Source organism: Gopherus flavomarginatus, chromosome 6 (assembly GCF_025201925.1).
Source record: "Gopherus flavomarginatus isolate rGopFla2 chromosome 6, rGopFla2.mat.asm, whole genome shotgun sequence".
Classification (NCBI taxonomy): Eukaryota; Metazoa; Chordata; order Testudines; family Testudinidae; genus Gopherus; species Gopherus flavomarginatus.
Window position 1 is genome coordinate 139,712,772 of NC_066622.1, and position 26,157 is coordinate 139,738,928.

Here is a 26,157-nt window from a genome sequence, read left to right on the forward strand (position 1 = left end):
CATAGGGTAAATTACAACTTAACTGGTACCACAGAGACTTACTAGGATAAATTTGCTGACTGGAATATTGCTACAGAGAAGCATAACTTGTTCAGAAAGGGGAAAAAGGGAAGAGGTGTTGCATTATATGTCAAGAATACACACACTTGTTCTGAGAGCTGGCCAGAGGGGAGAGACAGGCCAGTTGAGAGTCTCTGGGTAAAATTAAAAGGGGTAAAGAATAGGGATGATGTCATGGTAGGGGTCTGCTATAGACCAGCAAATCAGGAAGAAGAAGTGGATGATGTGCTAGGACAAACAACAGAAATGTCCAAAATACAAGACTTGGTAGCAATGGGGGACTCAAACTACCAAAACATCTGTTGGAAAAGTCATATGGCAAAACACAAAATTTACAATAAATTCTTGTAGAAAGGAATAGATTATAAGACAGAAAATATCATATTGCCTCTATATAAATCCATGGTACACCCACATCTTGAATACTGTGTGCAGATGTGGTGGCCCTATCTCAAAAAAGATATATTTTAATTGGAAAAGGTTCAGAAAAGGGCAACAAAAACTATTAGGGGTATGGAACGGCTGCTGTATGATGAGAGATTAATAAGACTGGGACTTTTCAGGTTGGAAAAGAGACGACTAAGAAGGGTGTTTATAGAGGTCTATAAAATCATGACTGGTGTGGAGAAGTAGATAAGGAAGTGTTATTTATTCCTTCTCATAACACAAGAACTAAGGGTCACCAAATAAAATTAATGGGCAGCAGGTTTAAAACAAACAAAAGGAAGGATTTCTTCACCCAAACGCACAGTCAACCTGTGGAACTCCTTGCCAGAGGATGCTGTGAAGGCCAAGACTATAACAGGGTTCAAAAAAAGAACTAGATCAGTTCATGCAGGTTAGGTCCATCAATGGCTATTAGCCAGGCTGGGCAGGGATGGTGTCCCTAGCCTGTTTGCCAGAAGCTGGGAATGGGCGACAAGGGATGGATCACTCGATAACGGCCCTGTTCTGTTCATTCCCTCTGGGGCCCTGGCATTGGCCACTGTCGGTAGATAGGACACTGGGCAAGACGGACCTTTGGCCTGACCCAGTCTGGCCACTGTTATGTTCTTACATCCTCGCGGTCAGCATGCTAGCCCAGGCCTCCTGCACCAGAGATGAATCTCTCTGCTAGGCTGGCTGGCACTGTGCTCCTGGACTGCTATGGGGTAGATCCCCTGGCCCGTGGCTCAGGCCTGTGTTTGGGCCTGTTCCCCCTGTAGCACCACAGGCAGATCCCCTCAGCCCAGCCACAAGCTGTCCTTCCAGCCGGGCAACTGGTCCAGAGCCAGTCATCTGTCCCCACATAAACAGGGCACAGCACCCTCTGTGGGGTGCCACCCGCCTCCAGTGAGAGAGGAGCTGGCTGGAGGGGTTTCCTGCCAACCCAGACTTAGAGGCATTCACTTATTCTCTGCACCTGCCCGCCAATCAATGCACTGAGGAGTTTGCAGTCAGCATGCAGTCTGCTGTGGCTGAAGGGTCGCACCCACAATTGGTCAGTTCAGCCTGTAGCTTCAGAGTTCTCTGGCATCTGACGCTGAGCAGATGAGGAGTACTCGCCACCATTTCTGCATAGCTAGGAGACTGTCCCATCCTGGCAGACCACAACCTGGCCTCAGTTATTCGTTATCTCATGGCTGGAATACAGCAATGCAAATCCCTGGGCACGAAGCCTTCAGCACTCAGATTCATACGTTCCATGGGCAGAAAGGACGATTGTGATCATCTAGTCTGACCTCTTGTACAGCGCAGGCCAGAGAGTTGCCCCAAATAATTCCTAGAGCTGATCTTTTAGAAAAACATCCCATCTTGTTTGAAAAATGGCCAGTGATGGAGACTCCCCCACAACCCTCAGTAAATTGTTTCAATGGTTAATTATTCTCACTATTTAAAACGTGCATCTTATTTCCAGTCTCAATGTTTCTAACTTCAACTTCCAGTCATAAGATCATGCTACACTTTTCTCTGCTGGACTGAAGAGTCCGTTAAATATTTATTCCCTGTGTAGGCAATTCTAGTCTGTAATCAAGACACCTCTTAACATAGATTGAGCTCTTTGAGTCTGTCACTGTCAGGCAGGTTTTCTAATCCTTTAATCATTGTTGTGGCTCTTCTCTGAACCATCTCCAATGTGTTGACATCCTTCTTGAATTGTGGGCACCAGAGCTGGACACAGGATTCCAGCAGTGGTCACACCGGTGCCACATGCAGGGTTGCACTGGGAGCTCGTGTTTAGCTGATTACCACCATGACCCCCAAATCTTTTGCAGAGTCACAGTTTCCCAGGACAGAGTCCCCTATTCTGTAAGTGTGGCCGACATTCTTTGCTCCTAGATGCACACATTTACATGTAGCCATATTGAAACGCATATTGTTTGCTTGCACCTAGCTTACCAAGCGATCCAGATCATTCTCAGTCAGTGACCTGTGCTCTTCATTAATTACCCTTCCTCCAGTTTTTGGGTTATCTGCAAGCTGTATCAGTGATAATTTTATGTTTCCTTCCACATCACTGATAAACATGCTAAATAGCATAGGGCCAAGAACCGATTCCTGCAGGACCCCAATGAAAGGAAACACGTGCTCGAAAATGATTCCCCGTGGTGATGAGACTTTTAGCTGCATGGGTGGAGAGAAAAGGCCAGATCCTAGTTACGCAGGACGAATCTGTACATTATGTCATCACTATTACCTTTATTAACCAAACTTGTAATCTCATCAAAAAAAGAAAGCAATTTAGTTTGACAGGATCTATTTTCTATAAACACATGTTGATTGACGTTAATTATATTTTCTTTAATTCTTTATTAATTGAGTCCTGTATCAGCTACTCAATTATCTTGTCCAGAGTAATGTCAGACTGACAGAGCTTTAATTACCCAGGACATCCAGACACAGAACAGAAATATTTATTGAACACTTCTTGTTTTTCTGCATTATTGTTGATAAAAGACGGTTACTCCCCTTTGTAACTGTTGTTCTTCGAGATGTGTTGCTCACATCCAATCCAGTTAGGTGTGCGCACGCCGCGTGCACGTTCGTCGGAGAAACTTTTTACCCTAGCAACCCAGGCGGGTCGGCTGGGCGCCCCCCGGAGTGGCGCCGCCATGGCGCCCAATATATATCCCAGCCGACCCGGCCACCCTTCAGTTCCTTCTTGCCGGCTACTCCGACAGTGGGGAAGGAGGGTGGGTGTGGAATGGATGTGAGCAACACATCTCGAAGAACAACAGTTACAAAGGTGAGTAACCGTCTGTCACGGAGTCACCGGGCGATGCTCTGGAACTGCTCCCCACCAAGCCAGTTAGGACTTTGGGGAGCCTCCTCTCCCTTGGAGCAGACTGTCTGCAGGGCAAGAAGCTTACACGTCTTCACCTTCTGGGTTTTTCCTTGGAGCATTTAGCATTCTTTGCCCTTTCGTGCACTTTTTACAGCGAGTTTACCCCAGCGGGGTCCTGGGGAAGCCACAGGGTCCTGCACCCCCACTTTGCAGTCAGACGTGACTCTCAGCCAGCCAGTAACACAGAGGTTTATTCGATGACAGGAACAGGGTTTAAAACAGAGCTTGTAGGTACAGAGAACGGGACCCCTTGGCCGGGTCCATTCTGGGGGTCAGTGAGACAGACCCCCACGTCTGCCCTCAGCCAGCTCCAGACTAACCACCCCTCCCAGCCCCTCCTCTCTGCTCAGCCCCTTTCCCGGGGCCAGGAGGTCACCTGATCCCTTTGTCTCCAACACCTTCAGCTGGCACCTTTGCAGAGGAGGGGCCCAGGCCATTAGTTGCTAGGAGACAGAGTGTCAGGCATTTAGGTGCACTGGCCCTTTGCTTTGCCAGATACTTAAGAACTGGCATGGGGACACTGAGCCACCAACACAGTACTCAGAGAAAACATTAAGAACTTTCCCAGTTCGTCACATCTCTCCCCCCTTCGAGACCGAACTGAGCGAGGTCACTCCAGCCAGTGACCTGGGGAAGTTCGAACCCACCAAGGTTCCCATGGATGCCCCAGCATCTCTCTCATCTCTTGGTGTGAGTTACACCAGGACAGTCCAGTTTTACGCCCTTCCTTAGGTCGGGTGTGCTTGATGGCACTTGCAGACCGCATGTGGGAAGGTTTATGCAGCCCACACCCTTTGCCACCCCAATACCCCTGGGGTTTAAGCTGGGATTGGGTCTTTTCCCAGCCCTTTGGTTTGTGATTTGGGCTTTTTTGGTTAAGAGCCCCCATTTTGGCCTTTGCCAGCTTTGGGCTTGGGCAGCCACTTTCCACTTTGTGGCCCAGACACAACACCTCTGCCGTCCCCCCTTGCACTTTCCAGCTTTTACCGTCAGTCCCACCTCCTTGAGGCAGCCCAGCCCCCTCTTTACCTGGGACACCTGTTTCTCCCAGGTCTGGCTAAAGGTGAACATGTTATTAGTGTTTGCCAGGGCCAAGTTCTTTATTGCCCTTTGCTTGTCTAGAATTTTCCCAGGCCTAGGCATGGGGTTAGCACCAGACACTGTGATGGCTTTAAGCTTTTGATAGCCCCCATAAAACCAGATTATTCTGTTTTTTTGGGGGATTAGCCCCACGGGTGAGGCCCATGGGCTGTAAAACGGCTGGATCCCATCTAAAGCCAGCATGTTTCTGACCTCTCTTTTCAGGTTCTGGGCTGCTTTTCCAGTGACTCTGAATGGCGAACACCTGATGGAGAGATTGTCTTCCACCTTAGGGAAGAGATCCCCCAGGGGGTCTTTCCCTTTCTCCTCCCAATCCTTCCTTTCCGGGTCCAGGGGTTCCCTCACTCTTCTCCCATTTAGCAGCTTGAACGGGAAGAACCCTGTGGATTTCTGGGGCACCACCAGCTGCCTTCCGATTCCCCCCAGTTTTACTTCCCCTTGGGGAGCCCATTTCCGGTACAGGAATTCCTTTTTCTGCAGGACTCTGTCCCTGCAGCCTTCCCCAAGGGGGTTTGCAGCGCTGCGGCCAGCAAGTTTCCTTAGCTTCTTTAAGGAGGGATTCCTCTGCAGCTCAGTTTGGGATTTAGCGGCTGGGGCAGGGAGTGGGACCTGCTCCCTCTCGCTGGCTGGACCTGGGGTCACAGCCCCCCTGAGCCCTGTCCCTGGCAGCTCCCTCCCTGCTGTGTAATCACTTCCCAGCAGCACGTCTGGACCAGGCAAACCTGTTTGGCAGCCGACCTGCCCTGCCTGGGTGTCCCCCCACTTAGCTGAGGTTTTAGCTCCCCCCATGCTCAGCACTGCCCTTGCTGTCCCAGTGGGGGCAGGCAGCGAGCTCTCTGCTCTGATTACAGCATCAGAGCCAGCGTGAGCCCCCTCTCCGGTGTGCAGGGGGGCGGGGAGCATTTCTCCCTCCCACTCAGCCCCAGGGGGCTGGTTATAGGTAGGCAGGTATCCTGAGCCCAGCAGCCCCTCCCCCTGCCAGCCAGGTTATTTGCATTTTTACTGACCATTTTTATTTTAGCCAATTGGTTCCCTGGATTTGAATTCAAACCCTCGGCCGTTACAGGAGCGGGGCCTGGATCCTGTCCCATGGGGAGACAGTCACCCCCCAACTGGGCCTTCCAGCCGATATTCTGGAGAACCCCAACCACCAGCCAGCCCGACGCCTCCTGGGTTTGCACAGGGATCTGGGCCATAGGCAGGGTGAGGGGCTTTACCCCAGGGAACTTTACCCAGGTTTTACAGTTCCTTAGTATTTGGGGCAGCACCACCACAGTTTTCTTTGTTCCAGGGTCTTGTTCCCGCAGGCTTGTTTTCCCACTGACTCCTGGGCAGCCCCCTATGTCTTTCTGCTTCACCATTACCAGTTTACGCTGCTGCTGCTTCTTCTGCAGCTTTTCCTCGGGCTCTTGCTCTTTCTTACGGTCCTCTCGCTCTCTTGGGCTTTGCTCCCATCCCATCCGTCTCCAATCTCCTGATGGGAACCCAATCGTGAAGACCCTTGTCTGATTGGGGACCAGACTTCCGGGGATGCCTGGCTGATGCTCCAGCTGCTTTTAGATTCTCTTGTAGCCCCATTTGGGCCAGGAATCTGCTTCTTAGAGCGGTGCTTTTTCTTCAACTGCACGATTAACTGTGCCTTGGTGAATTTTTCCATGCGAAACCCTTTTTTTGTGCACAGGATTACAATGTTTTTTTTAAGGAGATGGTGATAGGCCATTACTTTACCGTTCCCAAGTGGCTCTGGACTCACAGGCCTGTTTGCTCTTGGCTCCCCCACGGTTTCCAGGAAGAACCCCGGGTGTGCCAGCCCTTCTCGTGATCACCACCTCTTTGCCAGGGTCGAGCTGCAGACTCCTCCGCCCCTGGGACTGCTCCTGCAATCCCCCGGGGAACCCTGCTACTGCAAAAATTCTTCTCTCTCCCAGGGTCGAGCGGAAAGCTCCTTCGCCCCTGAGACTGCTCGCTGCAGTCCTCAGGGGGACCCCGTTACTCCAACAGTCCTTCTCGCTGGACACACACTTCCAGAGGCTAACTGCCCTCTGAAACCGTCCCTCTCTGAGCCTTCAGCACGCCTGGTCCTCATTATCCCTCCTTTGTTTTACTGCTCCCCAGTCACTTACTGCAAGCAGCGCCATTCACGGGGTGCAGTACGTCCCACCACTGCCACCAGTTGTCACGGAGTCCCCGGGCGATGCTCCGGAACTGCTCCCCACCAAGCCAGTTAGGACTTTGGGGAGCCTCCTCTCCCTTGGAGCAGACTTGTTTAGGGCAAGAAGCTTACACGTCTTCACATTCTGGGTTTTTCCTTGGAGCATTTAGCATTCTTTGCCCCTTCGTGTGCTTTCCACAGCGAGTCCACCCCAGCGGGGTCCTGGGGAAGCCACCAGGTCCTGCACCCCCACTTTGCAGTTAGACGTGACTCTTAGCCGGCCAGTAAAACAGAGGTTTATTCAATGACAGGAACAGGGTTTAAAACAGAGCTTGTAGGTACAGAGAACCGGACCCCTTGGCCGGGTCCATTCTGGGGGTCAGTGAGCCAGACCCCCACGTCTGCCCTCAGCCAGCTCCAGACTAACAACCCCTCCCAGCCCCTCCTCTCTCCTCAGCCCCTTTCCCGGGCCAGGAGGTCACCTGATCCCTTTGTCTCCAACACCTTTAGCTGGCACCTTTGCAGAGGAGGGGCCCAGGCCATTAGTTGCTAGGAGACAGAGTGTTAGGCATTTAGGTGCACTGGCCCTTTGCTTTGCCAGATACTTAAGAACTGCCATGGGAACACTAAGCCACCAACACAGTACTCCGAGAAAACATTAAGAACTTTTCCAGTTTGTCACACCGTCTTTTCTTCTTCGAGTGATTGCTCATATGCATTCCAGTTAGGTGATTCCCAAGCCTTACCTAGGTGGTGGGGTCGGAGCGAGATGTGGCGGTATTTAAAACTGCTACGCCAAAGGCCGCATCATCTCTAGATTGTCTGACTAACGCATAGTGATCGGTGAAAGTGTGTACCGATGACCAGGTCGCCGCACGACATATCTCCTGTATAGGCACGTGCGCCAGGAAGGCCGCCGATGTCGCCTGAGCTCTCGTGGAGTGTGCTGTGAGGTGGCCAGAGGGGACACGAGCTAAGTCGTAGCATGCGCGAATGCAAGCAGTTACCCAGGAGGAGATCCTCTGAGAGGATATAGGCTGCCCTCTCATGCATTCTGCGATCGCCACAAACAGCTGAGGGGACTTCCGAAACCCCTTTGTTCTCTCGATGTAGAAAGCAAGCGCTCTACGTACATCCAAGGAGTGTAGTTGTTACTCCCGCCGAGAAGAGTGTGGTTTCGGGAAGAAGACGGGGAGGAAGATGTCCTGGTTGGTATGGAAGGTGGAAACCACCTTAGGGAGGAACGCCGGGTGGGGTCGCAGATGCACTTTGTCTTTATGGAAGACGGTGTAGGGTGGGTCCACTGTGAGAGCTTTCAGCTCTGAGACCCATCTGGCCGATGTAATGGCCACCAGAAAAGCCGTCTTCCATGATAGGTGCGTGAGCGAGCACGTCGCCAGTGGCTCGAATGGTGGGAGCGTGAGCCTGTTCAGGACCAAGTTAAGGTCCCAAGTAGGGGCAGGGCGGCGTACGGGGGGGTATAGACGCTCCAGGCCTTTAAGAAATCTGGGGACTAAGGGATGAGAGAATATAGAGCGGCCACCTTCCCCTGGCCGGAAGGCGGAAATGGCCGCCAAGTGTACCTTTAAGGAGGAAGTTGCCAGGTCCTGTTGCTTAAGGAACCAGAGGTAGTCGAGGATTGTGGAAACTGGGGACTGTGTAGGGTTCACCCCTTGAGAAGCGCACCAGCAAGAGAAACGCTTCCACTTGGCCCTGTACGTAGAGCGAGTGGAGGGCTTCCTGCTGTTAAGGAGTATATGTTGGACCGGTGCGGAGCAGCTGAGCTCCGCCGTGCTCAGCCATGCAGGAGCCACGCCGTGAGGTGTAAGGCTTGCAGGTCCGGGTGGCGAAGCGTGCCATGATTCTGGGTAATCAGGTCTGGGTGGAGAGGAAGGTGAATTGTGGGGTCCACAGATAGGTCCAGCAAGGCGGTGAACCAGTGCTGTCTGGGCCACGCAGGTGCGATCAGGATCAGATGCGCCTTGTCTCTGCGCAGCTTCAACAGGACCTTGTGTACCAGGGGGAACGGAGGGAAGGCATACAGGAGATGGCGGGTCCACGGCAGGAGAAATGCGTCCGTGATCGACCCCGGGGAGAGACCTTGAAAGGAGCAAAATTCCTGGCACTTCCTGTTGGACCTGGTTGCAAAGAGGTCTATGCGGGGAAAACCCCACCTCTGGAAGATGGAATGGATGACGTCCGGTCTGATCGACCATTCGTGGCAGAGGAAGGATCGACTGAGGTTGTCCGCCAGCGTGTTCTCGATCCCTGGGAGGAAGGATGCCACCAAGTCTATTGACTGGGCTATACAGAAATCCCAGAGTCGAATGGCCTCTTGACATAGGGGAGACGAACGGGTTCCCCCCTGTTTGTTGATATAATACATGGCCGTTGTGTTGTCCGTGAGTACGGAAACGCAACGGCCTTGCAGGTGTCGGTGAAACGCCTGGCAGGCAAGGCGGACTGCCCTTAGCTCCCGGACATTTATGTGGAGTGACAGCTCGTGGGACGACCATAGGCCCTGGGTGCGCAGGTTTCCTAAGTGAGCTCCCCACCCCAGGGATGACGCATCGGTTGTCAGAGTTACCGATGGCTGTTGCGGATGGAACGGCATCCCCGCGCATACCAACGATGGGGTCAGCCACCAGTCGAGGGAGCAGAGAGGATCGGGGGGGACCGTCACCAACACATCCGGGTGGTCCCTGCTCGGTCGGTATACTGAATGAAGCCACGTTTGGAGGGGCCTCATTCTGAGTCTGGCATGCTTTGTCACGTAAGTGCAAGCGGCCATATGACCGAGGAGTGTGAGGCATGTTCGAGCCGAGGTGAGTGGGGATGCTTGCAAGCTCCGGATGATCACACTGATCGCTTGGAAGCGAGGTTGAGGTAAGAAGGCCCTGACCTGAATCGAGTCCAGGGTCGCGCCTATGAAGTCCAACCTCTGTGCTGGAACCAGGCTGGACTTCTCGGCATTGACGAGCAGGCCCAGCCGGGAAAAGAGGTCCGTGACGGCCTCTACATGCCGTCGCACCTGCGACTGGGAGGACCCTTTCAGGAGCCAGTCGTCTAGGTACGGGAAGACGTGGATTTTCCGCCGACGGAGGTGGGCAGCCACGACGGCCATGCACTTGGTGAACACCCTCGGGGCTGTCGAGAGACCGAAGGGTAGAACTGTGAACTGGAAGTGCTGATGTGTGACCGTGAAGCGGAGGTACTTCCTGTGCGGTGGGAAGATGGCGATATGGAAGTACGCGTCCTTCATGTCGAGGGCGGCGTACCAGTCTCCAGGATCCAGGGATGGGATAATGGTTCCCAGGGAGATCATACGGAACTTCAACTTGAGCATCCACTTGTTGAGGCCCCGAAGGTCTAGGATGGGTCTGAGACCTCCCTTGGATTTGGGAATCAGGAAATATCGGGAGTAGAATCCCTTGCCTCTCTCGGCTAGAGGCACTTCCTCTATAGCCCCCGCCGCCAGGAGGGAACGAACCTCCTGTAGGAGGGTTTGCTCGTGAGAGGGGTCCCTGAAGAGGGACTGGGAAGGGGGGCGGGAAGGGGGTGAAGAGGCAAATTGGAGATGGTATCCATGCTTCACTGTGCGTAGTACCCAACGGTCTGACGTTAATTGAGACCACGCCGGGAGGAAGCGGGAGAGGCGGTTGGAGAAGGTAGGGGAAGGATCCTGAATTGAGACTGATAAGCCGTCCCCGGGCGCACCTTCAAAAACCGGACTTGGGGCCCGGCTGTGACTTGGAAGGCCCTTGGTTCTGGCCTCCCTGGGAGCTGGGTTGGCGTCTGCGTCCCCCGCGGCCACGGCGTCTATTGAGGTCTTGCCTCTGACGGGGTGGGAAGTATGGGCGCCGTGCTTGGGGCCTGAAGGGTCTACGCTGGGTGGAAGGGGTATGCATCCCCAGCGAGCGAATAATGACCCGATTGTCTTTTAGATTTTGCAATTTGGAGTCCGTCTTATCCGAGAACAACCCTTTCCCGTCAAAGGGTAGGTCTTGGATAGTGTATTGCAGTTCTGGAGGTAGTGTGGAGGCTTGAAGCCATGAGATGCGCCGCATGGTTATTCCGGACGCCATGGTTCTGGCTGCCGAATCAGCTGCATCGAGGGAGGCCTGGAGGGCGGTCCTGGCCACCTTCTTACCCTCCTCCAGGAATGCGTTAAATTCTGGGCATGAGTCCTGGGGTAGCAGTTCGGCGAACTTACCCACCTCCACCCATATGATGTGGTTATAACGCCCTAGAAGGGCCTGCTGGTTGGCCACACGGAGTTGTAAGGCCCCCGCTGAGTAGACCTTGCGACCCATGAGGTCCATGCGCTTAGCCTCTTTGGACTTGGGGGCCGGTGCCTGCTGTCCATGCCGTTCCCTGTCGTTGACCGACTGGGCCACTAGGGAGGAGGGGGGAGGGTGTACATACAGGTACTCATACCCCCGAGAGGGTACCATGTACTTCCTCTCCACTCCCTTAGCTGTCGGCGGGATGGAGGCTGGTGACTGCCACAGGTTCTCGGCGGTGGACTGAATAGTCCTTATAAACAGCAGGGCTACCCGGGTAGGGGCATCGGCCGAGAGGATGCTCACCACCGGGTCCTGAACCTCTGAGACCTCCTCCACCGGGAGGTTGATATTAAGGGCCACCCTACGGAGGAGGTCCTGGTGGGCCCTGAGGTCTATAGGTGGAGGTCCCGATGTTGCAGTCCCAGCCACTGCCTCGTCTGGCTAGGAGGAGGAGGAGGAGACTCCGGGGATGAGGTCATCCTGTGTGGTGTCTCGTTGTTCCTCTGGTTCCTGCTCGTGACAGCCCGGTGAGTCTGGACGCGGCTGTTTGCCCGACTCAATCACGGGAGGGCGGGAAACAGTGGCCTCTGACACCCGATGCTCTGCGGTAGTGGGACGTGGCTGAGGCAGGGGGGCACCCTGGGTCTGTTGGTAAGCCCAGGGTGTCCAGAAACCCCACTGATGGGCACTCGTGTCCTGTGGGTGGGGGTCTTGAAACTCACCCAGCGGTACTTCGGGTTCGTAATAGCTACCCGCATGGGAGGATGCCGACGTGCCTCTTGATGGCCACGGTGGTGCTGCAAAAGTCGGTGCCGAGGTACCGACCGACCTCACACCTCTGGATACTGGCGACCGGTGCTGGTATCGGTGCGGAGAGCGAGACCGGGACCTGCGACCGGCTCGGTGCCGGGAAGTCGACCGGGATCGCGAGTGCCGTTGTCTGGATCTGCTTCTGTAGGCGCGGTGCTCCCCGCAGTGCCGTGAGCTGGAGCGGTGCCGGGAGTACGAAGTTGACGCACGGGACGTCGACCGGTGCCGGGAGCCTGACCGGTGCCGGGAGCGTGAGCGGTACCGGGGTGATCGGTGCCGAGAGCTCGACCGGTGCCTAGGCGATCGCCGTTGAGGGGATCGGTGCCGAGAGTCCGATCGGTACCGGGATCGGGATCGGGACCGACGCCGCGAGCCTGAGTGGCGTCTTGATGCCGAGCGTCTGCGGGACCGCGACCTGGAGCGGTGCCGGTCTGCTACACTGACCGAAGCTGGTCTGGTCAGGGTCGGCTTGCCCATAGAGCACAGGACCCGCACCGGCGGTGCCGGGGGTAAAGGCATCGGTGCCTCGGTGATGGCGATTAGCTCTCTCGCCGCGGCAAACGTCTCCGGGGTAGTAGGTGTGGTGAGCTCTACCACTGTGTGTACCGGGGAGCTGCCAGGTGCCGGACTCGACGGCCCTCGCGGGCCCGGAGTCAACGGTACCGGTTTCGGCGGTGCCGCGGCTGGTGTCGGTGCCGGGCAATCCGCCTTCTGCGCAGGGTCTGGCTGGGGGGCGGCTGATGGCGAGACGATTTGTGCCTTCGCCGCCTTCGGTCTCGGGGAGGTGGAGCGGCTCTGGCCCGGTTTCGGTGCCGCCTTCTTGGAGGAGGTACTCGGTGCCGCGGTGCCCTTGCTCACCGGCTGACTTGCGCTCTGAACCGAGGGCGAAGGTGTCAGGGCCGCTTCCATTAGGAGCTGTCTCAATCTAATGTCCCGCTCCTTTTTGGTCCTCGGCTTAAAGGACTTGCAGATTGAGCACTTAGCAGTTAAGTGCGACTCCCCTAGGCATTTTAAGCAGGAGTCATGAGGGTCTCCCACAGGCATGGGTTTGTGACAAGCCGAACAGGGCTTGAAACCGGATGAGCCGGGCATGGGCTCCGGCTCCCCGTGTGGGGGAGGGGGGGGTACCCCGATCCCCTCGCTACCACTAAAAACTACACTAACAACACTAAATTACTGACTATTAACAACTATAATCTATATATGTACAATAACTAACTATATACAACGATAGCTAAATGAGCTGCTAGGGAGTATGGAGGTCAGCGAAGCCGCGCTCCACAGTTCCAACGACCGACACGGGCGGTAAGAAGGAACTGAAGGGTGGCCGGGTCGGCTGGGATATATATTGGGCGCCATGGCGGCGCCACTCCAGGGGGCGCCCAGCCGACCCGCCTGGGTTGCTAGGGTAAAAAGTTTCTCCGACGAACGTGCACGCGGCGCGCGCACACCTAACTGGAATGCATATGAGCAATCACTCGAAGAAGAATTCTACAATTTCCATACAGTACACTTAGGAAACACTCCAGTTACCACAGAACCCCACAGCCCATCTCTTCAACAACATGGGCTATTGCAAACACATCACCCTGGCCTCTCTGCTCTCTCCACCGGCTACGATACATTCGAAGTGAAGTTAAAGACCTCTGTCCTTATCTTCAAGATGTTCAATGGCCTGGCCCAGCCCATCTAAAAGTGTTTCAAGACTGTGGTAAACAACTTTACCCCATGAGCACCATGGAATGGTCCCCCAAAAGGGCAAAGCATGGCTGCGTAGGAGACAGAGCTTTCTCCGGGGCCCGTCCCACTGGAGCTAAGGGCCATCTCAGATTTCCCCACCTTCTGCTCCAAGTGCCAGGGGCACTGCTCCAACCTGTCTTCTCTAACATGCACAGAGCAGCATGGACATTTAAAACAAAAACAAAAACTTCCCTCGCAAACCTGCCAAAGCAAACACTCCCCTGTGCACACAACTTTCCTGGTCAGGAGAGGATGAACAAAAGAACAAGCAGGGCCGGTGCAACCATTTAGGCGACCTAGGCGGTAGCCTAGGGTACTGGGATTTGGGGGGGCGCCATTTTCTTTGGCAGTGACAGCGGTGGCCGCATCTTCGGCCGCCCTGGTCGCCTCTGGCATTTAGTTAAGCAGCCACAGCGTACTTGGGGAAGAGGCGGGGCAGGGGTGAGCTGTTTCACTTCTCCCGCCTCCCAGGCTTGCGGCGCCAATCAGCTTAGGTGCCGCAAGCCTGGGAGGTGGGAGAAATGAAGCAGCAGCGACGTGCTCAAGGTGCTCATGCTTCTGCGCGCAGAGCAGGGGTGAGCTGGGGCGGGGGGGTGCCTCAAGGCAGAGGGTGGGGAGCTGCTGCGGGGGGACTTCAGGGCGGAGGGGGGAGCTGCTGCGGGGGGGCACCTCAGGGCGGGGGTGCAAGGTGGAAGTTTCGCCTAGGGCGTGAAACATCCTTGCACCGGCCCGGCCCTGAGAACAAGCCGCACAAGACCGATGTTACCACATCTCTTAATACATTACGTGAAAGTGGGCTGAGGCTGGACTACGCCTATGCAGACTACAGCAGAGCAGAGCAGAGCTCCAGGGAGAAGGTAGCGGGAAGCAGGGCTAGCTCTTCCACATCATGGCTGCCACATGTGGAGGGCGGGGGGGTTCCTAGTTCCATGAACTGATGGATGTCCCGACCTTGACACTAGTGTTTGTTGGCTGCTTTGACCTTGCTAGTGTGCCGTGCTTCAGGCAGACGCCAGGCGCAGTCAGAGGCCCACGTGACATCAGGCTGTGGGGCGCAGGAGCCAGAAGCACAGAAATATATTAGGCTGCAGCAGAGGTACGAGTGCTTTATTATTAATGACCCAGAGTGACTCAGAAGAGTCCGCACTCCTGCCAGCTTAGTGAGGCCTATGACACTGATTCTTCAAGTGGCTGCCAGAACACTTGGGAATTCCAGAGTCCATGGACGCCTTTGTGCAGCACCGACAATGCAGCTCTATTGCCTGCTTCTTTCCCAGCACTGAAGTGTGCATGGGCCCCGCATTACTCATGTGCCAGTGCCTGAGCTGCTATTAAAAGCTCCATGAATTCCTTACAATCCCACAACCTTTTCCCAAGCAAAGAACTCTGCAGTTCTGGGATTCCTAGTCCTGTGAACACAGTAGGTAGCTAACATGTCTGTAGTCCAACAGCTCAGGCTCCATGAATGGGCTAATTAACACCTCATCAAACTGGACTGTTTGTGGTGCCTGCGGAAATTCCCTCTTGCACCTGTGCACTCCAAAGTCTCCATTGCTAGTCTCCTGCCCAGCAGGCAACAGCCATTAAGCTAAAGAAGCAAGGCCTCATCTCCCTGCAGTCTGGTCTTTGTCATCTTCAATCAAAGTGTCAGTTCTTGTGTCATAAACAGATAGCTAAGGGTTAATGTCTCTTTCACCTGGAAAGGAGTAACCTGAAACACCTGACCAGAGGACCAATCAGGAAACAAGACTTTTTCAAATCTGGGTGGAGGGAAGTTTTGGGTGTGAGTTCTTTGTTCTTTGTCTTGTGTCTGTGCCCTCTCGGCTCTGAGAGTGATTTTTCTATCTCCTGCCTTTCTAATCTTCTGTTTCCAAGTTGTAAGTACAAAGATAATAAGACAATAGGTTTATATTGTTTTTTTTTTTTTTTTTACATGTGTGTAGTTGCTGGAGTGTTTTGAATTGTATTCTTTTTGGATAAGGCTGTTTATTCACTTTTTTTTCTTAAGCAATTGACCCTGTATTTGTCACCTTAATACAGAGAGACCATTTTTATGTATTTTTCTTTCTTTTTATAAAGCTTTCTTTTTAAGACCTGTTGGAGTTTTTCTTTAGTGGGGACTCCAGGGAATTGAGTCTGCAGCTCACCAGGGAATTGGTGGGAGGAAGAAGTCAGGGGGAAAATCTCTTTGTGTTAGATTTACTAAGCCTGACTTTGCATACCCTCTGGGTAGGGGGAAGAGAGATTAGCTCTCTCGGTACTTGTGTTTCCAGGACTGGAAGCAGGGAATCTCCTAGGGTCGTCCAGGGAGGGGAGCCTGGGAGGAAGTAACCAGGAAACAAGGGGAGGGGGTTATTTCCCTTTGTTGTAAGACTCAAGGCATCTGAGTCTGGGAGTCCCCCAGGGAAGGTTTTGGGGAGACCACAGTGAGCTAGGCACTGTATAAATCCCTGGCTGGTGGCAGCGTTATCAGGTCCAAGCTGGTAACTAAGCTTGGAGGTTTTCATGCTAACACCCATATTTTGGACACTAAGGTCCAGATCTGGGAAAAAATGTTATGACATCTTGTCTCCTCATGTGAGCACCAGGGTCACTTGGCAGTTAACACCGACACTCCCCATGACACTGGCCAGGCATTTCACCTCTCACCCTTAACATGGGCAATGATCCTCCCGGGGCTGTGAGGAATAAACAGCTAGCTTGGAGCTGTACAGAGCCTCAGTCTGTGTGTTAGCTTGGGCTCTTCGCTGGGCAAAGAATGCCTTTGGCGCGGCACCTTATCCAGCACCACGAGCATTGTCAGCACTCAGCAGCACCGTAACAAGGGCGAGGCGAGCAAGGCACTTGCCTCGGGTGCGCAAAGTGGAGGGGTGCAGCTCTACTGCGATCAACGGCGCTTCGGCGGCAGCTCCACCACCACCGCTTCTTCGGCAGCAATTCGGCGGCAGGTCCCTGAGTCCCTGTCGGAGGGAAGGACCTGCTGCCGAATTGCTGCCACCGCTGCATTCATTCTTTGGCAGCAATTCGGCGGCGGGTCCGAGTCCCTGTCGGAGGGAAAGACCTGCTGCCGAATTGCTGCCGCCGCTGCACTCACTCTTCGGCAGCAATTCGGGGGCGGATCCTTCCCTCTGAGAGGGACTCAGAGACCTGCCACCGAAGAATGAATGAAGCGGCGGTGGCAATTCGGCAGCAGGTCCTTCCCTCCAACAGGGACTCAGGGACCGGCCGATGACGAGCTGCCGAAGAACCTGGAGCCAGCCTTTGCCTCGGGTGCAAAAATTCCTTGTTAAGGCTTTGGCACTGAGAAGTTACAGCCGATAATCAGAATCACAAAGCTCTCCATGAACCAGGGGCTGCTGGTTTCCTCCAACCTGACCATGCACCAGCATTGTGAGAACAGCCTAGCCCGAGTGTGAGGCAGGTGTGACTGTCACCCAAATTCTGCATCCCTCCCCTTCCAGCAGAGTCACCAATGAAGGGTTCACTTCAGCTCCAAGACAAATCCGGGAGCAGCAGCAATCTGCCCATCACCAATCCCCCCTCCAGAACGGCCAGGACCCGTTAGCCATCTCTGGGCTCACTCATCCCAGGGCCACAGTAGGGGGGTGCCATGCTCTATAATCATGGGGGGCCCTCAGTGCCAGAGACAGAGCCTCTCTTTATTAGGGTATGTCTACACTTGGAGTTGGGAGGGTGAGTCTCAGCTCAAGACACACTCCTGTTAACTCTAATCTAGCTAGTGTGCCAAGGCGCGGGAGTAGCCGTCCCCAGCGTGTATCAGTCGGAGGCCATAGGGACGCACTCAGGGTGGCCAGTGCCTCTAGCCACAGTGGCATGAGCAGTGTACTCATGTCCAGCTGGTACGGGGATGCTGCTCCAGCCTGGCCTCACCCCCAGCTCCAGTGCTGACACGGGGCCCCTCAGTGACAGCTCTGTAAATGGCACTGGCTGTCCATGGCTCCAGCTGCTATGTCAGAACCTTGGACTGGGGGTGGCGGAGACACACGGAGGCAGTGGAATCTCAAGGGGCTGCTTAAGGCAGCTCTCTGCCTCCTTTGTGCTGCCAGAACAGAGCTGAGGGTCTGGTCAGAGCTCTCTCCTTGGTGCAGCAGGGAGCACATGCGTGCACTGTTTATTGTCTGTGCCAGATTGTTCATGCAGCCGTTAACGAAGACTGGACCTAACTCCACTCCCAGCGGAATCCACTAGTCACCTCCCCTTGCCCGATGGTGACAGATGAGATGAAGAAAATATCAGGACACATGGGGGGGTGGGGAGGGGTCTGCTGGTGTGCAAAAAAACCCAACTGATTGGTCAGGACGGGGGGCAACCACCCAAATATCGGGATGATCCCCAGCCCCCATACTGCAGCTTTCGCTCACGGTCCTTCAGGGAACTGCTGCCACTGAGCAATGGTCCTGTTTAGGACAATGCAAATTCCTGTTCCCAGGAGACTCCTGCATCTCCCATGTTTCTGTGGCTGTGCTGTGTCTCTTCAGCTGTTCCTGTCTATCACCGTCTTGCCTCCTCTTCTGCTATCCCCTTGTACTATTGCTGCTCCCTTCTCTCTGGCCTCCCTCACTTTTAGCCCTGGCAGAACCTCACTGCCCACTTCCTTACACATACGCAAATGTGAGACCACAGCACACATGCCCTCCAGCACCTCCCCTGGCTCCTGGACAGCCCTCGGCAGCTCCCGGGAGTGCAAAGCTGAAATGCAGAGGATGGTTAAAGCCATCCAGGAATCACGGTGTTCTCTGATTCTGAGAGATGCTGGCAGGACTTGGCTGTGTGGTGCCTTTCAATGGCACAGCCAGCCTGCCAGAGGAGCTTCTTCTCCCAAACCGAGGGGAGGGACCTTGCCCAACCCCGGCCCCTGCTTCAGACGTGGAAAGTAGGGATTTGGCCCTTCTCTGTAGCTCACAGAAATCATTTCAGTGGCTCAAGGTCATAGTCAAAGCAAACAATTATTAGCAATAACGCTGACAATGGCTGTGGAGCATGGTCCCCAGCTCTGTACACTTCCCCTCAGCACAAGGCAAAGTCTGCAGCACACTGAAAGCCCTGTGCCAGGCCCCTCCTCTCTGCACTGATCCGAATGGCAGGATAAGGGAGGCAGGATACTCCAAAGAGAGCAGAGAAGCTGCATCTTTCTGAAACATGCTTCTCCTGACAGGCCGAGACGAGGCCCACTCCCTGCTTACTGCTCCTCCTCTGAGTATTACCACCATTATCATCATCTGTCTAGCACTTGTGTGAGAAGGTTCCAGTCAGGATCAGGGCCCCTGGTTCTTGATGCTATTTAAACATATCCCTGGCTGAGGAGTTCAGACCCTAAACAGACAATGTGTGGCTGACAGTGTCACAGCAAACACTCAGAGTTAAGAATGGGTGTGTCTGTACTTGCCCAGTTCTGCTCCCAGTGGGTTCTGGCCACCATGCCCCCACTGCAGATGTTCTCTCCCACGCGGGGACACTTGGCCTCCTTCGCGCCATTACCCGGGGTGGCAGTTGTGACAACCAGCAGTGCACCGAGTTCGCCCAGCCAGAGACTCAGTGCGTCTGCAGGGGTGGGAGTTGAACTTGTTTGGCCTCCATCAGCCTTGGTGAGGGGAGATTTGAGGACCCTGGATCTGACCCACATCACTTACCCCTCCAGGAGAGCGATGACGTTCTTTCTGGGCCGCCCAATGCTGGGCCCATAGAGGCTGGTTCTGGCATAGGTGCGGATAAGCTGCAGCAGACTCTTCAGCTGGATATAGTCCTTCCCCAGCTGACTGCCATTCATGGTGCGGCCAGTCAATGTCCGATAGTTGTTGGGCTCTGGGAAAATAAGCATCAAAAAGCCGGCTCAGCCCTTCTGGAGAAGGACATGCAGCTCACCACCCCACCCAGGAAAAAGCCACAGCAGGGGACCTCCTGGCTGGCTATGCACAGAGGCTTTGTCTATGCTGCAGCACCTACGCTGGCAGAGCCCAATAGTGTAGACACAGGCGAGGTCTCTACTGAAAACACCCCAGTGCTATAGCCACAGCTCTGCAGTGCTTCAGTGCAGACACTTCCCACAGTACCGGGCAGAGGCTCCAGTCCGCACAGGTAACCCACCTCCCTGAGAGACAGAATTCTGTTGACCTAGCACAGTCTACACTGGGGCTTAGCTTGGCTTAACAACATCTCTCGGGGGGTGGGGTGGGGTGGGTTTTTTCACAGCCCCGAGAGAAGCTCCGCTGACACCACTTTTCAGTGCAGACTCGCCCACAGCGTACGTTGGCAGAAGGAGATTTTCTGTGCTGGAGGAACACCACTGCCCGAACGACATTAGTTATACTCAAGGCTACACTTAATATGAGGTCGAACCAGCAGGAGTGTGAAAAAGCCACTCTCCTGAGCAGTGCAGCAAAGCTGACCTAACCACCATACGGACAGCATGAGGGCAACATCGCCCTCGCCACCGGCCCTCAGCAACGCGGATTCACTCCAGCAATGGGACCCCTCCCCTCACGCTAGTGAGTGGCTACGCTGAAATGGTTTAAGTCAGCGGTTCTCAGCCAGGGGTGCACATACCCCTGGGGTACACAGAGGTCTTCCTGGGGGTACATCGACTCAGCTAGAGATTTGCCTAGTTTTACAGCAGGCTACATAAAAAGCACTATAGGGGCAGTACAAACTAAAGTTTCATACAGCCCATGACTTGTTCATTCTGCTCCATATACTAGACACTGAAAGGCAGGAACAGTATTTATATTCCAGTGGATTTATTGGAAGATTATGTGGTAAAAAGGAGACAGTCAGCCACTGTGCAGTACTAGTGTGCTGGGACATGTCTGTATTTTTGTGTCTGATTTTGGAAACAAGTCGTTTTTAAGTGAGGTGAAACTTGGGGGTACACAAAACAAATCAGCCTCCTAAAGGGGTACAGTACAGTAACTCCTCACTTAACATCCTAGTTACGTTCTTGAAAAATGCAGCTTTAAGTGAAATGATGTTATGCGAATTCAATTTTCCCATAAGAATTAATGTAAATGGAGGCTGTGGGGCGTTAGACTCTAGGGAATTTTTTTTCAACAGACAAAAGACATTATATACATATACAATATAAGTTTTCAATAATCGTAAAGAAACAATTGAATACTGTACTTATCACTGATGATTGTGAAGCTTGGTTGAGGCAGGGACGTAGCGGGGTGGGGGCGTGGGGGCTTGCCCCACTCCGCCCATCTGCATTCCAGCTAGGGAGCAGGCAAGCCCTCACACCCTGACCCCACTCCCCAGCAGGAGTGCTGGACAGGCAGAATGGGAGGAGCCCGACAACTTTATAAGGGAACACTGCAGGACTTTAAAGGAGTATGTTCGCCAATAGATTAGGGACCTCATAACAAAACGTTCACTGGGACCACGTTATGTGAGAAGCTCCTATAGTCTGCTTTAAGTGTGGATGGAGACTGTGTCAACAGAAGCACTCTTGTATCAGCACAGCTGCTTCTACACCAGGGGTTCTGTCAGAACAGCTATCATAGAATCATAGACTTTAGGGTCGGAAGACACCATTACGATCCTCTACTCTGACCTCCTGCACAACGCAGGCCATAGAATCTCACCCACCCACTCCTGTATCAAACCCGTGTCTGAGCCATTGAAATCCTCAAATCATGGTTTAAAGACCTCAAGGTGCAGAGAATCCTCCAGCAAGTGACCTGTGCCCCACGCTGCAGAGGAAGGTGAAAACTCTCCAGGGCCTCTGCCAATCTGCCCTGGAGGAAAATTCCTTCCCGACCCCAAATATGGCGATCAGCTAAACCCTGAGCATGTGGGCAAGACTCGCCAGCCAGACACCCCCTGACTGACGCAGCTAGATTAGTGTAAGTTTTAAATGTAGAGTAGGCCAGAGAGGCAGGAGGGATATAGGAATGAATGGGTGCTGTGAGCTCCCTTCACTGACCTTCACCAGCCTGGGGTTCAATCTGCAGGTTTTCCTAAACTGGGAGAAGGTGGACAGGAGGCCTTACTACCCCTTTCCACGCCCGGAAATCCTGGGGCCAGCTGAGGGCTAACGGGCAGAGGTGCTGGGACTAGGGGTGCTGGGGGTACTGCAGCACTCCCTGGCTTGAAGTGGTTTCCATTGTACAGGGATTTCCAGTTTGGTTTAATGGCTCACAGACCCCCTACTGTCCACATTGTTCCAGCCCCCCTGCTAACGGGGGACCTCCAGAGCCCCTTCCCCACTGCCACACTCCTTCCTTTGCAGGGTCTCCTGTAGCTGGTTATTGCCCCGCTGGCCCACACAGTGACTTGACTGCATGCCTGTGGCACGCCCCGCTGTGCCCGGCAGTGAGCTGGGTGGAAGCGTTTGTGTGTGTGAAATACCAGCAGACGGGAGCCCTCACATAGATGTTGCAGAGATGTCCTTCTGAACCTAGCTGGGACTCCCACAGTGCACACTTCCTCCCTGCAGGGTCCCTTCAGTCCCTGCTGAATGGCTAAGGCAAAACTTGCTGGGACCGGCAAGTGTTCGGTCCGAAGGGGGAACTGACCCTTCCTTTGCTGCCGCACTTAGCTCCAGGCTGTGGGAGCTGTGGGCAAGCTGGCCGGTCACTCACCGTTGCCCAGCTCCCAGGAGATGTTGTATTTCTTGCTGGCACTGTACTTCAGAAGGCTGAGTGCATTGGAGCTGTTCCAGGAGTTATCTGGATTTCGGCGCAGGGCATTCAGCGCAAAGATCAGGTGGAGGCCGGAGCAGTCGGCGAAGTTATAGAGTTTGTCTAGAGACCTGGCTGGGAAGAAACGAAAACCAGCTTGTAACTCAAATGAAAGAAAAGTACCAGGCATTCCAGAGCAGTTCAACAGAGCCTCTGCTCCTGCCTGTCAGAGTTCTGCCTCCGATGTCAAACGCTGACCTGTGGCACCTTGTAGTAAGGTGAAGTGGCCTCCCACTAAGCCTCTCATGCTCCCATCCCAGGTGGAAGTTAAGAGGTGGACAGGAAGTGTAAAGGGCAGGTCCTGGAGCTCAGTTGGGCTGCAGCTGCTGGAGGATGTAGTGAGTCAGAGTGGGAGGAATCACCAGGAACCCACTACACACCTACAACCAGGTAAATGCATGTGACCTTTAAATTGAGGTATCATGCCAAGGCTGGGCAAAACTCCTCCTAGACCCTGCAGTCTGGGCACTCTCCACAATTGCATTGCGTGAAGGACCGTGCCTGGGGAGTCACTGCACCTAGGCCACCAGAGAGGTGGCTTTAAAGGTGGCCATTGTTGGCCAGGATGCTGCAGCCTTTCCTCTGTGATGTACCTCCCCACACGTTGCCCAGCTGGGGTTGTACCCAGGCTGGGCTGCTGCACCACACTCCTCTGGGGCTGCCTTGGAAAGCAGCAGAAGACTTCAGCTGGCACAAAATGCAGCAGGTCCCCGCCCAAGTTGAAAGGCACGGTTCCAGTCTTTCAAACACCATCTCAGAGACAGCACTAGGCGGATGTAGACTAAGACACTGTTTAGGGCCCCGCGCAGCTCAAGGTGCCCCCATTAATTATTAGTATGTGTTGTGGGGGTGCAAAATATTCCTGCTAGGGCCCCGAATGGGCTAGACCTGGCACTGTGCCAAATGCTCTGCCACCTGGCTGCCTGGGGGAGAGCTGGGCATGTATGTTTTGGTTTTAACACGAATGTTCTCTGTGGTTCTAACGTCTGAGTTCTAGCTTCTGAAGTACCGAGCTCCAACAAGGTGTAAGGCGCAGAGAACCCTGTTGCAGCAGCGACCTTAACTCCCCTAGCCAAGTTAGTAAGAAAATCCCGCATACAGCTACTTCCATCTCCCTCAACTCTCCTGCCCCACCCCACTCACAAGCACACACCGTCCCATAAACAATTAAACACATGCCCCCAGAGGCTTGCCAGGCATTTTCCCCTCTGCCCCTGGGGAGGAGAGGGCTCGTGGGAGGAGTTTTATTTCCCAGTTTGGGTAGTTTTGATTTGGGGGTTATTTTTCCTTAGAAGCTTTAATAGTTTTCGGGGGTTCTTTTATCAGATTAGATTTGTGATCTCCAGGGTAGGGGGGAGGTTCAGAAGGCGTGCTGTTCTGTAGCTGCCAGGCTTGTACAGTAACTGTTTTGTGTTAGGCAAGGAAAAGCTACACGTGTGCGTGTTTGCACAGAGGATGGTCATGGTGGGAGGATGGGGGCCAGCTGAAATATAGAGAGAGATAGGGGAATAGGCCTGATGTCCCAGTGAAACCCTCTGCCTATGCTCTGGAAGAGAGGAGGGCCCCTACCTGGAAATAGCTCCCCACTGCTGAACTCTGTGGTTGACACTTCCCTGCCCTGAACAGCAAGGTCTCCAAGGAGCAGCCTCAGCAGCTCAGACCGCAGCTTCGCTCAGGCACCATCTGTGTCTATGTCCCGTGTGCTGCTCCTCCAGCTGGGGACAGAACGGGACCCGGAGGCAGAACAGACCAGAGCTGCGAGCCTACTCCTTCCTCTGCTGGCAGGCCCACTGTGGTTCTTTGTCTTCCAACCCTGGGATCGCTCTGATTACACTCCCTGGCATCTTCATTGCCAGGCAGGGTCTGCAAACCGTCCGTGGCATTAACTCATACACCTGACCAGGGCTGACCGGGAACGCTGTCGTTCATTCTTCAGGTCTGATATGTTGTTCTCTTCGACAATGTTCGTAGTCACCGAACAGCGTGTTTCTTTGCGGGTGTGAATTTTCATGGCAGTGTTCGACAAACAGGTTTGGAAAAAGGGAGATACCCTGCCTGAAATTTGTTTCCAGCCTGTAGTTTAGTGACATAGCTTCCAGCACATGGGTACTGCAGGAACATCAGGCATGCTGAGAGCTATCGCTCCTGGTGACTTTCCCCCAAAATATTCACGTCCAAACCAATTTAGAAGACCACAAAGGTCCCACTGAAAAGAAAATCCTGGTGTAACCTTCATTTTGGAACCATGATCGGCCTCTTCATAATAAACCAAACGTTGCTAGACGAGAGATGATGAAGCCTATCCACGGTATGAGGGACGCCACACCCAGGAGCGCAGTGCTGGGGGCAGGGCTCAGTTTGTAATTAAAGAGGTGCTGGGGCTCAAGCAATTTTATTTTTTACTTTCACAACTGATGTGCCAGGGCAGAGGTGCCAGGGCTCTGAACTGCCAAGCCCAGAGGTGTCAGGGCTCAGCCCTGGCCAGGATGAAGCACTGGCTAGGGGTGCTGAAATAAGGTCTGCACCTCCAGCTATACTGTGCTCCCAAAGACTGTGGTATGGGTCAGATTGGGTGACACAGCCCCCCTGGGCTGCATTTGGGGGAGGAAGGAGATCTGCTCTCCTAATCTAAAACCTGGGACTCCTCCCACCAGAGGGCGCTAGCAGACCCCCCCCCCCCCCCCCCCCCGGGGCTCGCTCAGCACAGAGCCTGCTCACAGAGGGCTTAGGGATTTTCTGTGTCTAGTGCCTTGAAGCTGATACCCTTCCCAGAGTAGCTTCGAAGTGATGGTTAGTGCAAGATGGATTGTCTCAGAGCAGATTCTTCCTTCAGCCCCTCCTTCGCCATTTCTGCACAGAGACCTCCGCTTTCTCAGGAGCCCTACGCCTACTAAATCTGACACAGACAGCCATAAATCTGAAACACTGAAAAACATCCTGCAAGCGGGGCCCGCTGTCCCATTCAGCGCAGACCAGGGTGGGGGCAGGGAACTGGAGAAAACAGCCTCAGCCACAGAGGAGAAGAGGTCAGCAGATGCTAAATAGACACAGGCTGCAGCATGTTTGTTCTGTGGAAATCTTTCTGGAGCAAACTGCTTCCTCGGTTCCCTGGGGTGAAGTCACCATCCTCCTCAGGACTCAGTCAGTGCTCCTCATTCGTGGGCGCATGGCAAGCACCGCAGTTTTGGTGCATGTGAAAGTTGCAAACTGGGCAGAGGAGAAGCGAGCACCTGTCTCAGCCCCATGCTTCTTGCCGTGTGCATGTTGTTAGTGTGTTAGCAGTATCCAAGTGTGGCTATGAAATACGTTGACGGAAGTCCTGGGAAGTTTTTCCCAGCTAATTACATCCTTATTCTCTCCACACTCTATGGTTTCTAGGGTGAGGTGTAGGGCTGGGGGGAGACACACTACAAATTTTAAGTGGAATCAGGTGTTGCTATCCCTGCAGGGAAGTCTGGAAAATGTCAGAGCCCTTCAAGTAACAGGTACTGGCAGACAAACATGGAGCACTTCCCACAGAGCCGAGCCTCCTCGCCAGCACTCCAGCACTCACTCACGTTTTCCTCTTTTGTCTGTTTTAATTGGGCCATTTACTGGTTTCTTTCTCTTTAGAAAGTTATCAGCTAAGTGCAAGGATTTGATGCAGGCTGTTCTGTGAATGTGCAGGGAACAGGAGCGACCACTTCCTCTCGCCTCCCCCACAGCCTGACAGAAAGTATATCATCTCTAAAAAGCCCTCGGATGCCAAGGCGCACAGGGTAGGGAAATGCGAGGCTTGGAGAACAGCCCTAGGCCTCCTTCTCCCCCCTCCCCCCGCCCCGTCAACATACACTCAGAACCACAGAGTAAAAGGAACATTAAAGAGGAAGGCACCAGGAGGGAATCACATGTGCACTTAAGATGCAGAGAGCAGGAACAATTGTGCAGGAGCCGGAGGGATGGCTGGGGAGCTGGGAACCATGTTCAGGGGTCAGAAGATCCCACCTG

At 53.9% G+C, this 26,157-nt stretch overlaps 1 protein-coding gene across 5 annotated transcripts in view; it reads right to left on the minus strand.

Moving 5' to 3' along the window:
• The window catches only part of HPSE2 (heparanase 2 (inactive)), a 319,425-nt gene that overhangs the window by 95,782 nt on the left and 197,486 nt on the right, over positions 1-26,157 (minus strand). For 4 of the 5 annotated variants that reach the window (XM_050958816.1, XM_050958813.1, XM_050958811.1 and 1 more), the window contains exons 4-5: positions 22,072-22,245; positions 19,126-19,297 (exon numbers count right to left, since the gene is read on the minus strand). In XM_050958816.1, coding sequence (XP_050814773.1) covers positions 19,126-19,297; positions 22,072-22,245 — 346 coding nt within the window. The remainder of the gene's footprint in view (positions 1-19,125; positions 19,298-22,071; positions 22,246-26,157) is intronic. The other variant, XM_050958814.1, reaches the window with a different exon arrangement.